The sequence below is a fragment of the Heterodontus francisci genome, chromosome 6 (assembly GCF_036365525.1).
Source record: "Heterodontus francisci isolate sHetFra1 chromosome 6, sHetFra1.hap1, whole genome shotgun sequence".
Taxonomy (NCBI): Eukaryota; Metazoa; Chordata; class Chondrichthyes; order Heterodontiformes; family Heterodontidae; genus Heterodontus; species Heterodontus francisci.
The window spans coordinates 524,939-541,254 of record NC_090376.1 but is presented as its reverse complement, the minus strand read 5'-3'; the positions used below and the strand labels follow the sequence as shown (position 1 = coordinate 541,254).

At 44.9% G+C, this 16,316-nt stretch overlaps 2 protein-coding genes and 2 pseudogenes across 2 annotated transcripts in view; all 4 read left to right on the top strand.

Annotated features, from left to right (window-relative positions):
* The window catches only part of LOC137371067 (protocadherin-16-like), a 579,474-nt gene that overhangs the window by 507,787 nt on the left and 55,371 nt on the right, over positions 1–16,316 (top strand). Inside the window, exon 16 of the mRNA XM_068032966.1 lies at positions 9,251–9,402. Within this exon, the coding sequence (XP_067889067.1) occupies positions 9,251–9,402 (152 nt within the window). The remainder of the gene's footprint in view (positions 1–9,250; positions 9,403–16,316) is intronic.
* Positions 3,731–4,820, top strand: LOC137371048 (keratin-associated protein 5-1-like; annotated as a pseudogene).
* On the top strand, positions 5,114–7,867 carry LOC137371047 (NADH-ubiquinone oxidoreductase chain 5-like). Its single transcript, XM_068032950.1, is given in 7 exon segments — positions 5,114–5,354; positions 5,411–5,602; positions 5,707–5,936; positions 5,938–6,863; positions 6,865–7,319; positions 7,396–7,503; positions 7,743–7,867. Coding segments are annotated over 7 exon segments (2,277 nt in total).
* LOC137370899 (ATP synthase subunit a-like) lies at positions 7,924–8,986 on the top strand (annotated as a pseudogene).

Below are 16,316 nucleotides of genomic sequence, written 5' to 3'. Positions count from 1 at the left end.
TCTGTACACTGACTGATGTCTCTCAGTCCCCTCTCTGTCAGGGTGATATCTGTACACTGACCGGTGTCTGTCAGTCCCCTCTCTCTCTCCGGGTGATATCTGTACACTGACTGGTGTCTCTCAGTCCCTCTCTCTCAGGGAGATATCTGTACACTGACTGGTGTCTCTCAGTCCCTCTCTCTCAGGGTGATATCTGTACACTGACTGGTGTCTCTCAGTCTCCTCTCTGTCAGGGTGATATCTGTACACTGACTGGTGTCTCTCAGTCCCTCTCTCTCAGGGAGATATCTGTACACTGAGTGGTGTCTCTCAGTCCCCTCTCTCTCTGCGGGTGATATCTGTACATTGACTGGTGTCTGTCAGTCCCCTCTCTCTCTCCGGGTGATATCTGTACACTGACTGGTGTCTGTCAGTCCCCTCTCTCTCTCCGGGTGATATCTGTACACTGACTGGTGTCTCTCAGTCCCTCTCTCTCAGGGAGATATCTGTACACTGACTGGTGTCTCTCAGTCCCTCTCTCTCAGGGTGATATCTGTACACTGACTGGTGTCTCTCAGTCCCTCTCTCTCAGGGAGATATCTGTACCGTGACTGGTGTCTCTCAGTCCCCTCTCTCTCAGGGAGATATCTGTACACTGACTGGTGTCTCTCAGTCCCTCTCTCTCAGGGAGATATTTGTACACTGGTGTCCCTCAGTCCCTCTCTTTCTCAGGGTGATATCTGGACACTGACTGGTGTCTGTCAGTCCCCTCTCTCTCTCAGGGTGATATCTATACACTGACTGGTGTCTCTCAGTCTCACCTCTGTCAGGATGATATCTGTACACTGACTGGTGTCTCTCAGTCCCTCTCTCTCAGGGAGATATCTGTACACTGGTGTCCCACAGTCCCTCTCTTTCTCAGGGTGATATCTGTACACTGACTGGTGTCTCTCAGTCCCTCTCTCTCAGGGAGATATCTGTACACTGACTGGTGTCTCTCAGTCCCTCTCTCTCAGGGTGATATCTGTACACTGACTGGTGTCTCTCAGTCTCCTCTCTGTCAGGGTGATATCTGTACACTGACTGGTGTCTCTCAGTCCCTCTCTCTCAGGGTGATATCTGTACACTGACTGGTGTCTCTCAGTCCCTCTCTCTCAGGGAGATATCTGTACACTGACTGGTGTCTCTCAGTCCCTCTCTCTCAGGGTGATATCTGTACACTGACTGGTGTCTCTCAGTCCCTCTCTCTCAGGGAGATATCTGTACACTGACTGGTGTCTCTCAGTCCCTCTCTCTCAGGGTGATATCTGTACACTGAGTGGTGTCTCTCAGTCCCCTCTCTCTCTGCGGGTGATATCTGTACATTGACTGGTGTCTGTCAGTCCCCTCTCTCTCTCCGGGTGATATCTGTACACTGACTGGTGTCTCTCAGTCCCTCTCTCTCAGGGAGATATCTGTACACTGACTGGTGTCTCTCAGTCCCTCTCTCTCAGGGTGATATCTGTACACTGACTGGTGTCTCTCAGTCCCACTCTCTCAGGGTGATATCTGTACACTGACTGGTGTCTCTCAGTCCCTCTCTCTCAGGGAGATATCTGTACAGTGACTGGTGTCTCTCAGTCCCCTCTCTCTCAGGGAGATATCTGTACACTGACTGGTGTCTCTCACTCCCTCTCAGGGTGATATCTGTACACTGACTGGTGTCTCAGTCCCCTCTCTCTCTCAGGGTGATATCTGTGCACTGACTGGTGTCTCAGTCCCCTCTCTCTCTCAGGGTGATATCTGTGCACTGACTGGTGTCTCTCACTCCCTCTCTCTCAGGGTGATATCTGTACACTGACTGGTGTCTCTCAGTCCCTCTCTCTCAGGGAGATATCTGTCCACTGACTGGTGTCTCTCAGTCCCTCTCTCTCAGGGTGATATCTGTACACTGACTGGTGTCTCTCAGTCCCCTTTCTCTCAGGGAGATATCTGTACACTGACTGGTGTCTCTCAGTCCCCCTCTCTCAGGGAGACATCTGTACACTGACTGGTGTCTCTCAGTCCCTATCTCTCTGAGCGAAATCTGTACACTGACTGTTGTCTCTCAGTCACCTGCCTCTCAGGGAGATATCTGTACACTGACTGGTGCCTGTCAGTCCCCTCTCTGTCAGGGTGATATCTGTACACTGACTGGTGCCTGTCAGTCCCCTCTCTGTCAGGGTGATATCTGTACACTGACTGGTGTCTCTCAGTCTCTCTCTCTCAGGGAGATATCTGTACACTGACTGGTGTCTCTCAGTCCCCTCTCTCTCTCAGGGTGATATCTGTACACTGACTGGTGCCTGTCAGTCCCCTCTCTGTCAGGGTGATATCTGTACACTGACTGGTGTCTCTCAGTCTCTCTCTCTCAGGGTGATATCTGTACACTGACTGGTGTCTCTCAGTCCCCTCTCTCTCTCAGGGTGATATCTGTACACTGACTGGTGCCTGTCAGTCCCCTCTCTGTCAGGGTGATATCTGTACACTGACTGGTGTCTCTCAGTCTCTCTCTCAGGGTGATATCTGTACACTGACTGGTGTCTCTCAGTCCCCTCTCTCTCTCAGGGTGATATCTGTACACTGACTGGTGCCTGTCAGTCCCCTCTCTGTCAGGGTGATATCTGTACACTGACTGGTGTCTCTCAGTCTCTCTCTCTCAGGGAGATATCTGTACACTGACTGGTGTCTCTTAGTCCCTCTCTCTCAGGGTGATGTCTGTACACTGACTGGTGTCTCTCAGTCCCTCTCTCTCAGGGAGATAACTGTGCCGTGACTGGTGTCTCTCACTCCCTGTCTCTCAAGGAGATATCTGTACACTGGTGTCCCTCAGTCCCTCTCTCTCTCAGGGTGATATCTGTACACTGACTGGTGTCTCTCAGTCCCCTCTCTGTCAGGGTGATATCTGTACACTGACTGGTGTCTCTCAGTCCCCTCTCTGTCAGGGTGATATCTGTACACTGACTGGTGTCTCTCAGTCCCCTCTCTCTCAGGGTGATATCTGTACACTGACTGGTGTCTCTCAGTCCCCTCTCTGTCAGGATGATATCTGTACACTGACTGGTGTCTCTCAGTCCCTCTCTCTCAGGGAGACATCTGTACACTGACTGGTGTCTCTCAGTCCCTATCTCTCAGAGCGATATCTGTACACTGACTGTTGTCTCTCAGTCCTCTCTCTCTCAGGGTGATATCTCTACACTGACTGGTGTCTCTCAGTCCCTCACTCTCTCAGGTAGATATCTGCACACTTACTGTTGTCTCTCAGTCCCTCTCTCTCAGGGTGATATCTGTACACTGACTGTTGTCTCTCAGTCTCTCTCTCTCAGGGTGATATCTGTACACTGACTGGTGTTTCTCAGTCCCCTCTCCCTCAGGGTGATATCTGTACACTGACTGGTGTTTCTCAGTCCCCTCTCTCTCAGGGTGATATCTGTACACTGACTGTTGTCTCTCAGTCCCCTTCTCTCAGGGAGATATCTGTACACTGACTGGTGTCTCTCAGTCTCTCTCCCTCAGGGTGATATCTGTACACTGACTGGTGTCTCTCCATCCCTCTCTCTCAGAAGGGAAACTGAGACTAGATCTTGTTCTGTTACTGCCATTGTGTACTTCTATCTTTTGGGTACTGACTATATCTAATTGAATTTCTTTGTGCCCTGTCTGTTTCTGCGTATCTGTGTTTCTATGTGTCTGCGTATTTCTGTGTGTCTGTGTGTTTATCTGTGTCTGTGTGTTTATCTGTCTCTTTGTATTTATGTGTGTCTGTGTCTGCGTGTTTCTGTGTGTCTGTGTCTGTGTGTTTCTATGTGTCTGCGTGTTTCTCTGTGTCTGTGTCTGCATGTTTCTATGTGTCTGCGTGTTTCTATGAGTCTGCCTGTTTCTATGTGTCTGACTCTGCGTGTTTCTATGTGTCTGTCTCTGCATGTTTCTGTGTGTCTGCGTGTTTCTGTGTGTCTATGTATTTTTATGTGTGTCTGTGTGTTTCTATGTGTCTGCGTATTTGTATGTGTCTGTGTCTGTGTGTTTCTATGTGTCTGCGTGTTTCTATGTGTCTGTGTCTGCATGTTTCTATGTGTCTGTGTGTTTCTATGTCTCTTGTGTCTGCATGTTTCTATGTGTCTGCGTGTTTCTATGTGTCTGCGTGTTTGTGTGTCTGTCTCTATGTGTTTCTGTGTGTCTGTGTGTTTCTATGTGTCTGTGTGTTTCTGTCTGTCGGTGTCTGTGTGTTTCTATGTCTCTGCGTGTTTCTGTGTGTCTGTGTGTTTCTGTGTGTTTCTATGTGTCTATGTGTTTCTATGTCTCTGTGTGTTTCTATGTGTCTGTGTCTCTGTGTTTCTATCTGTCTGTGTCTGTGTGTTTCTATGTCTCATTGTGTTTCTGTGTGTCTGTGTGTTTCTATGTCTCTGCGTGTTTCTGTGTGTCTGTGTGTTTCTGTGTGTTTCTATGTGTCTGTGTGTTTCTATGTCTCTGTGTGTTTCTATGTGTCTGTGTCTCTGTGTTTCTATCTGTCTGTGTCTGTGTGTTTCTATGTCTCATTGTGTTTCTGTGTGTCTGTGTGTTTCTATGTCTCTGCGTGTTTCTATGTGTCTGTGTGTTTCTGTGTGTCTTTGTCTGTGTGTTTCTGTGTGTCTGTGTCTGTGTGTTTCTGTGTGTCTTTGTCTGTGTGTTTCTAACTGTCTGTGTGTTTTTTTTCTGTCTGTGTCTGTGTTTTTCTATGTGTCTGTGTGTTTCTATGTGTCTGTGTCTGTATGTTTCTATGTATCTGTCTGTTTCTGTGTGTCTGTGTCTGTGTGTTTCTATGTGTCTGCATGTTTCTATGTGTCTGTATGTTTCTGTGTGTCTGTGTGTTTCTATGTGTCTGTGTGTTACTTTGTGTCTGTGCCTGTGTTTCTGTGTGTCTGTGTCTGTGTGTTTCTATGTGTCTGTATGTTTCTATGTGTCTGTATCTGCATGTTTCTATGTGTCTGTCTGTTTCTGTGTGCCTGTGCCTGTGTGTTTCTATGTGTCTGTGTGTTTCTATGTGTCTGCATGTTTCTATGTGTCTGTATGTTTCTGTGTGTCTGTGGGTTTCTATGTGTCTGCGTGTTTCTATGTGTCTGACTCTGCGTGTTTCTATATGTCTGTCTCTGCATGTTTCTGTGTGTCTGCGTGTTTCTATGTGTCTATGTATTTTTATGTGTGTCTGTGTGTTTCTATGTGTCTGCGTGTTTGTATGTGTCTTTGCGTGTTTCTATGTGTCTGCGTGTTTCTATGTGTCTGTGTCTGCGTTTTTCTATGTGTATGCATGTTTCTATGTGTCTGTGTCTGCATGTTTCTATGTCTCTGCGTGTTTCTATGTCTCTGTGTCTGCATGTTTCTATGTGTCTGCATGTTTCTACGTGTCTGCGTGTTTCTACGTGTCTGTGTCTGCGTGTTTCTATGTGTCTGCGTGTTTGTGTGTCTGTCTCTATGTGTTTCTGTGTCTCTGTGTGTTTCTGTGTGTGTGTCTGTTTCTATGTGTCTGTGTGTTTCTATCTGTCGGTGTCTGTGTGTTTCTATGTCTCTGCGTGTGTCTGTGTGTTTCTATGTGTCTGTGTGTTTCTATGTCTCTGTGTGTTTCTATGTGTCTGTGTGTTTCTATCTGTCGGTGTCTGTGTGTTTCTATCTGTCGGTGTCTGTGTGTTTCTATGTCTCTGCATGTGTCTGTGTGTTTCTGTGTGTCTGTGTGTTTCTGTGTGTTTCTATGTGTCTGTGTGTTTCTATGTCTCTGTGTGTTTCTATGTGTCTGTGTGTTTCTATCTGTCTGTGTCTGTGTGTTTCTATGTCTCATTGTGTTTCTGTGTGTCTGTGTGTTTCTATGTCTCTGCGTGTTTCTGTGTGTCTGTGTGTTTCTATGTCTCTGCGTGTTTCTATGTGTCTGTGTGTTTCTGTGTGTCTGTGTCTGTGTGTTTCTGCGTGTCTTGTGTCTGTGTGTTTCTGTGTGTCTGTGTGTTTCTGTGTGTCTGTGTCTGTGTGTTTCTATGTGTCTGTGTCTGCATGTTTCTATGTGTGTGTCTGTTTCTGTGTGTCTGTGTCTGTGTGTTTCTATGTGTCTGCATGTTTCTATGTGTCTGTCTGTTTCTGTGTGCCTGTGTCTGTGTGTTTCTATGTGTCTGCGTGTTTCTATGTGTCTGCGTGTTTCTATGTGTCTGTGTGTTTCTTTGTGTCTGTGTCTGTGTTTCTGTGTGCCTGTGTCTGTTTGTTTCTATGTGTCTGTATGTTTCTATATGTCTGAGTCTGCATGTTTCTATGTGTCTGTGTGTTTCTGTGTGCCTGTGTCTGTGTGTTTCTATGTGTCTGTGTGTTTCTATGTGCCTGTGTCTGTGTGTTTCTATGTGTCTGCGTGTTTCTATGTGTCTGACTCTGCGTGTTTCTATATGTCTGTCTCTGCGTGTTTCTGTGTGTCTATGTATTTTTATGTGTGTCTGTGTGTTTCTATGTGTCTGCGTGTTTCTATGTGTCTGTGTCTGCGTGTTTCTATGTGTATGCATGTTTCTATGTGTCTGTGTCTGCATGTTTCTATGTCTCTGCGTGTTTCTATGTCTCTGTGTCTGCATGTTTCTATGTGTCTGCGTGTTTCTATGTGTCTGTGTCTGCGTGTTTCTATGCGTCTGCGTGTTTGTGTGTCTGTCTCTATGTGTTTCTGTGTCTCTGTGTGATTCTGTGTCTCTGTGTGTCTGTGTGTTTCTATCTGTCGGTGTCTGTGTGTTTCTATGTCTCTGCGTGTTTCTATGTATCTGTGTCTGCATGTTTCTGCGTGTCTGTGTCTGTGTGTTTCTATGTGTCTGTATGTTTCTGTGTGTCTGTGTGTTTCTATGTGTCTGTGTTTCTTTGTGTCTGTGTCTGTATGTTTCTATGTGTCTGTCTGTTTCTATGTGTCTGTGTGTTTCTATGTCTCTGCGTGTGTCTGTGTGTTTCTATGTGTCTGTGTGTTTCTATCTGTCGGTGTCTGTGTGTTTCTATCTGTCGGTGTCTGTGTGTTTCTATGTCTCTGCGTGTGTCTGTGTGTTTCTGTGTGTCTGTGTGTTTCTGTGTGTTTCTATGTGTCTGTGTGTTTCTATGTCTCTGTGTGTTTCTATGTGTCTGTGTCTGTGTGTTTCTATCTGTCTGTGTCTGTGTGTTTCTATGTCTCATTGTGTTTCTGTGTGTCTGTGTGTTTCTATGTCTCTGCGTGTTTCTGTGTGTCTGTGTGTTTCTATGTCTCTGCGTGTTTCTATGTGTCTGTGTGTTTCTGTGTGTCTGTGTCTGTGTGTTTCTGCGTGTCTTGTGTCTGTGTGTTTCTGTGTGTCTGTGTGTTTCTGTGTGTCTGTGTCTGTGTGTTTCTATGTGTCTGTGTCTGCATGTTTCTATCTGTCGGTGTCTGTGTGTTTCTATCTGTCGGTGTCTGTGTGTTTCTATGTGTCTGCGTGTTTCTATGTATCTGTGTCTGCATGTTTCTGCGTGTCTGTGTCTGTGTGTTTCTATGTGTCTGTATGTTTCTGTGTGTCTGTGTGTTTCTATGTGTCTGTGTTTCTTTGTGTCTGTGTCTGTATGTTTCTATGTGTCTGCATGTTTCTATGTGTCTGTCTGTTTCTGTGTGCCTGTGTCTGTGTGTTTCTATGTGTCTGCGTGTTTCTATGTGTCTGCGTGTTTCTATGTGTCTGTGTGTTTCTTTGTGTCTGTGTCTGTGTTTCTGTGTGCCTGTGTCTGTTTGTTTCTATGTGTCTGTATGTTTCTATATGTCTGAGTCTGCATGTTTCTATGTGTCTGTGTGTTTCTGTGTGCCTGTGTCTGTGTGTTTCTATGTGTCTGTGTGTTTCTATGTGCCTGTGTCTGTGTGTTTCTATGTGTCTGCGTGTTTCTATGTGACTGATTCTGCGTGTTTCTATATGTCTGTCTCTGCGTGTTTCTGTGTGTCTATGTATTTTTATGTGTGTCTGTGTGTTTCTATGTGTCTGCGTGTTTCTATGTGTCTGTGTCTGCGTGTTTCTATGTGTATGCATGTTTCTATGTGTCTGTGTCTGCATGTTTCTATGTCTCTGCGTGTTTCTATGTCTCTGTGTCTGCATGTTTCTATGTGTCTGCGTGTTTCTATGTGTCTGTGTCTGCGTGTTTCTATGCGTCTGCGTGTTTGTGTGTCTGTCTCTATGTGTTTCTGTGTCTCTGTGTGATTCTGTGTCTCTGTGTGTCTGTGTGTTTCTATCTGTCGGTGTCTGTGTGTTTCTATCTGTCGGTGTCTGTGTGTTTCTATGTCTCTGCGTGTTTCTATGTATCTGTGTCTGCATGTTTCTGCGTGTCTGTGTCTGTGTGTTTCTATGTGTCTGTATGTTTCTGTGTGTCTGTGTGTTTCTATGTGTCTGTGTTTCTTTGTGTCTGTGTCTGTATGTTTCTATGTGTCTGTCTGTTTCTATGTGTCTGTCTGTTTCTATGTGCCTGTGTCTGTGTGTTTCTATGTGTCCGTTTCTATGTGTCTGTGTCTGCATGTTTCTATGTGTCTGCGTGTTTCTATGTGTCTGCGTGTTTCTGTGTGTCTGTGTCTGTGTGTTTCTATGTGTCTGTATGTTTCTGTGTGTCTGTGTGTTTCTATGTGTTTCTATGTGTCTGTGTGTTTCTTTGTGTCTGTGTTTCTATGTGTCTGTCTGTTTCTGTGTGCCTGTGTCTGTGTGTTTCTATGTGTCTGTGTGTTTCTATGTGTCTGTGTCTGTGTGTTTCTATGTGTCTGCATGTTTCTATGTGTCTGTATGTTTCTGTGTGTCTGTGTGTTTCTATGTGACTGCGTGTTTCTATGTGTCTGACTCTGCGTGTTTCTATGTGTCTGTCTCTGCATGTTTCTGTGTGTCTATGTATTTTTATGTGTGTCTGTGTGTTTCTATGTGTCTGCGTGTTTCTATGTGTCTGTGTCTGCGTGTTTCTATGTGTCTGCGTGTTTCTATGTGTCTGTGTCTGCGTGTTTCTATGTGTCTGCGTGTTTCTATGTGTCTGTGTCTGCATGTTTCTATGTCTCTGCGTGTTTCTATGTCTCTGTGTCTGCATGTTTCTATGTGTCTGCGTGTTTCTGTGTCTGCGTGTTTCTCTGTGTCTGTGTCTGCGTGTTTCTATGTGTCTGCGTGTTTGTGTGTCTGTCTCTATGTGTTTCTATGTCTCTGCGTGTTTCTATCTGTCGGTGTCTGTGTGTTTCTATGTGTCTGTGTGTTTCTATGTCTCTGTGTGTTTCGCTGTGTCTGTGATTGTGTGTCCTGTGGATTTTGTCCCTCAGGTTTTGGCAAATGATTTGGACCAGGGACAAAATGGCCAAGTGACTTACTCCATCGCGGCTTCATCGCAGAGTGACCTCTTCCAGATCAATCCCCTGACGGGCGATATCAGCACAGCTGCCATCATGGACCGAGAGATCTGGCCACAGACTCAGTAAGTACTGACCTCACCCAGCACTGACCACACCTGGCGCTGACCAGGCCCGATGCTGACCGTATCCGACATTGACCGCACTGACCACACCCGACACTGACCACACCCTACACGGGCCATACCCACATTGACCTCACTCGACGTTGGCTGTACCCGACACATAAGGACACAAGAAGTAACAGTAGGAATAGTGTGTACAGTTTGATCTCCCTATTTAACGAAGTATATACCTGCACTGGAAGCAGTTCAGATAAGGTTCAACTAGGTTGATTCCTGGAATGAAGGGGTTTTTCTTATGAGGAAAGGTTTCCCCTCATGGGGGAATCTAGAACTAGCAGGAACTGTTTCAAATTAAGACAGAGATGAGGAGGAATTTCTTCTCTCAGAGGGTTGTTAATTTTTGGAATTCTCTTCCCCAGACAGCAGTGGAGGCTGGGTCATTGAATATATTTAAGGATGAGTTAGACAGATTTTTGATTGACGAGGGAGTCAAGGATTATGGGGTACAGGCAGGAAAGTGGAATTAAAGCCACAATCAGATCAACCATGATTGTATTGAATGGTGGAGCAGGCTTGAGGGGCTGAATGGCCTACTCCTGCTCCTATTTCTTATGTTCTTATATGGCCCATTGAGCCTGCTCCACCGTTCAATATGATCATGGCTGATCTTAGGCTTCGACTCCACTTTCCCACCCGTTCCCCATGTCCTTGATTCCCTGAGAGACCAAAATCTTTCTATCACAGCCTTCAATATACTCAATGATGGAGCATCTACAACCCTCTGGTGTAGAGAATTCCAAAGATTTACAATCCTGAGTGAAGAAATTTCCCCTCATCTCAGCCCTAAATTATCAGCCCCTTGTCCTGAGACTGTGCCTCCATGTTTTAAATTCTCCAGTCAGGGGAAACAATCTCTCAGCGTCTACCTTATCCAGCCCCTTCAGAATCTTGAATGTTTCAATGAGATCACCTCTCATTCTTCTAAACGCCTGAGAGTGTAGACCCAATTTACTCAGCTTCTCATCATAGGACAACCCCCTCATCCCAGGGACCAATCTAGTGAATCTTCACTGCACTGCCTCCAGTGCAAGTATATCCTTTCTTAAATTTGGAGACCAAAACTGCACACAGTATTCCAGGTGCGGTCTCACCAAAGCCCTGTACAATTGCAGAAGGACCTCTTTATTCCTGTATTCCAGTCTCCTTGCAATAAAGGCCAACATGCCATTTGCCTTCCTAATTGCTTTCTGTACCTGCATGCTAACTTTCTGTATTCTTTGCACAAGCACACCCAAGTCTCTCTCAACATCAACATTTACAAGTTTCACACCTTTTAAAAATTATTCTGCTCTTCTATCCTTACGACTAAAGTGTATAACCTCACACTTCCCTATATTATACTCTATCTGCCATCTTGTTGCCCACTCATTTAACCTGTCTATATCTCTTTGCAGCCTCTCTGTGTCCTCCCCACAGTTTACCTTTCCACCTAGCTTTGTATCATCATCAAATTTAGATACATTACTGTCTGTCTCTTCATCCAAGTCATTAATATAGATTGTAAATAGCTGAGGCCCCAGCACTGATCCTTGCGGCACTCCACTGTTCACTGCCTGCCAACTTGAGAATGCCCTGTTTATGCCTACTCTCTGCTTCCTGCCCATTAACCAATCCTCTATTCATGCTGAAACACAAACAAGAAATGCTGGAAAATCTCAGCAGGTCTGGCAGCAACTGTGGAGAGAGAAGCAGAGTTAACGTTTCAGGTCAGTGACCTTTCATCATGCTAATATATTACCCCAAACTCCATGAGCCCTTATCTTGCATATTAACCTTTTGTGTGGCTCTTATCAAATGCCTTTTGGAAATCCAGGTGTACCACATCTACTGGTTCCCTTTTATCTACTCTACTAATTACATCCTCAAGAATCTCTAATAAATTTGTCAAACTGGATTTTTTTTTAATTTGTTCATGGGATGTGGGCATTGCTGGCTAGGCCAGCATTTTAATGCCCGTCCCGAATTGCCCTTAAGAAACTGAGTGGCTTGCTAGACCATTTCAGAGGGCATGTAAGAGTTAACCACATTGCTGTGGGTCTGGAGTCACATGTAGGCCAGACCAGGTAAGGACAGCAGATTTCCTTCCCTAAAGGATATTAGTGAACCTGATGGGTTTTTACAACAATTGACAATGGTTTCATGGCCATCATTAGACTAGCTTTTTAATTCCAGATTTATTAATTGATTCAAATTTCACCATCTGCCGTGGTGGGATTCGAACCCATGTCCTCAGATCATTAGCCTGGGCCTCTAGATTACTAGTCTAGTGACATTACCACTACACCACCACCTCCTCTGGTATCCTTTCATATAACCATGTTGATTTGTTCTAACGTACTGTGCTTTTCTAAATGCATTGTGAAGACTTCCTTAATAATAGATTCCAGCATTTTCCCAATGACGTATGTCAGGCTAACTGGCCTGTAGTTCCCTGTTTTCTCTCTCCCTCCTTTTTTGAAAAGCAGTGTTACATTTGCTAACTTCCAAACCACTGAGACCATTCCAGAATCTAAGGAATATTGGGAAATGATAGTACATCCGCTGTCTCTGCAGCTATCTCTTTTAGAACCCAAGGATGTAGGTCATCAGGTCCTGGGGATTTGTCAGATTTTAGTCCTTTAAGTTTCTCCAGTACTTTTTTTCTGCTGAGATTAGTTACCTCAGTCTTCGTCCTTTGGTTACCCTCTATTTCTGGTGTGAAGACAGACACAAAATATTTCTTCAACATCTCTGCCATTTCCCATGATAATTTCTCCTGTGTCTGCTTCTGAGGGGGCAATGTTTACTTTAGCGACTCTCTTCCTTTTTATATACTTGTAAAAGCTCTTACAATCTGTTTTTATATTCCTGGTTAGTTTATTCTCAATTTCTATGTTTTCCCTTTCTTTCAACTTTTTGGTGGCCCTTTGCTGATTTCTAAAACACTCCCAATCTCAGGCTTATGACTGTTTTTTGTAACATTGTAAGCCTCTTCTTTTAATCTAATACAATCCTTAACTTCCCGGGTGAGCCACGGATGGGTCTTTCTTGATGAGTTTTTGTTTTTCAATGAAATGTATATTTGTTGAACATTTTGAATTGTTTATTTAAATGTTTCACACTATTTATTTACTACCATACCTTTTAGTCTATTTGCCCAATTTACCTTAGCCAGTTCTCCCCTCATAACTACATAATTGGCTTTAAGTTTAAGATTCGTCTTTGTGATTGGAGTATGTCGTTTTCAAACTTAATGTGGAATTCAATTGTACTATGATCACTATTTTCCAGTGGATCTTTTACTATGACATTGCACAATACTGGATCTAAAATAACTTTATCCCTATTTGGTTTCACAATGTATTGCTCCAGGAAACTGTCATGAAAGCATTCTACAAACTCATCTCCCAGTTTTGCCTCTTTCAATGGTTCAGTCCATATGAGTCATTTGGAGTCATAAAGTCATTTACAGCACAGAAGGAGGCCGTTTGGCCCATCGTGTCTATGCCGGCTCTCCACGGAGCTATGCAGCCAATCCCGCTCCCCGGCTCGATCCCCGTACCCCTGCAAGTCTATTTTTCTCAGATGGCCACCCAAATTCCTCTTAAAGTCATTGATCGTCTCCGCTTCCACCACCCTTGTAGGCAGCGAGTTCCAGGTCATTACCACCCACTGTGTAAAAAAGTGCTTCCTCATATTTCCCCTGCGCATTTTGCCCAAAACTTTCAATCTGTTTCCCGAGTCCTTGTATCATTTGTTAATGGGAACAGCTTTTCCTTGTCTAACTTATCTAAGCCTGTTATAATCTTCTACACTTCTATTAAATCTCCTCTCAATCTCCTTTGTTCCAAAGAGAACAAACCCAGCTTTTCCAACCTAACCTTGTAACTAAAATCCTCCATCCCTGGAACCATTCTGGTAAATCTCCTCTGCACCCTCTCAAGGACCCTCACATCCTTCCTGAAGTGTGGTGACCAGAACTGGACACAATACTCCAGTTGGGGCCTAACCAGAGCTTTATAAAGGTTCAGCATAACTTCCCTGCTTTTGTACTCAATGCCTCTATTTATGAAGCCCAAGATCCCATATACTTTACTAACCACTCTCTCAACATTTCCTGCTACCTTCAATGACCGTGCACATGCTACCGCAGGTCCCTCTGTTCCTGCACATTCTTTAGAACTGTGTCATTAAGTATATATTGCCTCTCCCTATTCCTTCTGCCAAAATGCATCACAAAGAACAAAGAACAAAGAAAATTACAGCACAGGAACAGGCCCTTCGGCCCTCTAAGCCTACGCCGATCCAGATCCTCTATCTAAACATGTCGCCTATTTTCTAAGGGTCTGTATCACTTTTCTTCCTGCCCATTCATGTATCTGTCTAGATACATCTTAAAAGACGCCATCGTGCCCGCGTCTACCACCTCTGCTGGCAACACGTTCCAGGCACCCACCACCCTCTGCGTAAAGAACTTTCCACGCATATCCCCCCTAAACTTTTCCCCTCTCACTTTGAACTCGTGTCCTCTAGTAGTTGAATCCCCCACTCTGGGAAAAAGCCTCTTGCTATCCACCCTGTCTATACCTCTCATGATTTTGTACACCTCAATCAGGTCCCCCCTCAACCTCCGTCTTTCGAATGAAAATAATCCTAATCTACTCAACCTCTCTTCATAGCTAGCGCCCTCCATACCAGGCAACATCCTGATGAACCTCCTCTGCACCCTCTCCAAAGCATCCACATCCTTTTGGTAATGTGGCAACCAGAACTGCACGCAGTATTCCAAATGTGGCCGAACCAAAGTCCTATACAACTGTAACATGACCTGCCAACTCTTGCACTCAATACCCCGTCCGATGCCGTATGCCTTCTTGACCACTCTATTGACCTGCATTGCCACCTTCAGGGAACAATGGACCTGAACACCCAAATCTCTCTGGACATCAATTTTCCCCAGGACTTTTCCATTTACTGTATAGTTCACTCTTGAATTGGATCTTCCAAAATGCATCACCTCGCATTTGCCCTGATTGAACTCCATCTGCCATTTCTCTGCCCAACTCTCCAAACTATCTATATTCTGCTGTATTCTCTGACAGTCCCCTTCACTATCTGCTACTCCACCGATTTAAGTGTCGTCTGCAAACTTGCTAATCAGACCACCTATACTTTCCTCCAAATCATTTATGTATATCACAAACAACAGTGGTCCCAGCACGGATCCCTGTGGAACACCACTGGTCACACGTCTCCATTTTGAGAAACTCCCTTCCACTGCTACTCTCTGTCTCCTGTTGCCCAGCCAGTTCTTTATCCATCTAGCTAGTACACCCTGGATCCCATGCGACTTCACTTTCTCCATCAGCCTACCATGGGGAACCTTATCAAACGCCTTACTGAAGTCCATGTATATGACGTCTACAGCCCTTCCCTCATCAATTAACTTTGTCACTTCCTCAAAGAATTCTATTAAGTTGGTAAGACATGACCTTCCCTGCACAAAACCATGTTGCCTATCACTGATAAGCCCATTTTCTGCCAAATGGGAATAGATCCTATCCCTCAGTATCTTCTCCAGCAACTTCCCTACCACGGACGTCAGGCTCACCGGTCTATAATTACCTGGATTATCCCTGCTACCCTTCTTAAACAAGGGGACAACATTAGCAATTCTCCAGTCCTCCGGGACCTCACCCGTGTTTAAGGATGCTGCAAAGATATCTGTCAAGGCCCCAGCTATTTCCTCTCTTGCTTCCCTCAGTAACCTGGGATAGATCCCATCCGGACCTGGGGACTTGTCCACCTTAATGCCTTTTGGAATACCCAACACTTCCTCCCTCCTTATGCCGACTTGACCTAGAGTAATCAAACATCTGTCCCTAACCTCAACATCCGTCATGTCCCTCTCCTCGGTGAATACGGATGCAAAGTACTCGTTTAGAATCTCACCCATTTTCTCTGACTCCACGCATAACTTTCCTCCTTTGTCCTTGAGTGGGCCAATCCTTTCTCTAGTTACCCTCTTGCTCCTTATATATGAATAAAAGGCTTTGGGATTTTCCTTAACCCTGTTTGCTAAAGATATTTCATGACCCCTTTTAGCCCTCTTAATTCCTCGTTTCAGATTGCGCCTACAATCCCGATATTCTTTCAAAGCTTTGTCTTTCTACAGCCGCCTACACCTTATGTATGCTTCCTTTTTCCTCTTAGCTAGTCTCACAATTTCACCTGTCATCCATGGTTCCCTAATCTTGCCATTTCTACCCCTCATTTTCACAGGAACATGTCTCTCCTGCACGCTAATGAACCTCTCTTTAAAAGCCTCCCACATATCAAATGTGGATTTACCTTCAAACAGCTGCTCCCAATCTACATTCCCCAGCTCCTGCCGAATTTTGGTATAGTTGGCCTTCCCCCAATTTAGCACTCTTCCTTTAGGACAACCCTCGTCTTTGTCCATGAGTATTCTAAAACTTACGGAATTGTGATCACTATTCCCAAAGTAGTCCCCTACTGAAACTTCAACCACCTGGCCGGGCTCATTCCCCAACACCAGGTCCAGTATGGCCCCTTCCCGAGTTGGACTATTTACATACTGCTCTAGAAAACCCTCCTGGATGCTCCTTACAAATTCTGCTCCATATAGACCTCTAACACTAAGTGAATCCCAGTCAATGTTGGGAAAATTAAAATCTCCTATCACCACCACCCTGTTGCTCCTACATCTTTCCATAATCTGTTTACATATTTGTACCTCTATTTCACGCTTGCTGTTGGGAGGCCTGTAGTACAGCCCCAACATTGTTACCGCACCCTTCCTATTTCTGAGTTCTGTCCATATTGCCTCACAGCTCGAGTCCTCCATAGCGCCT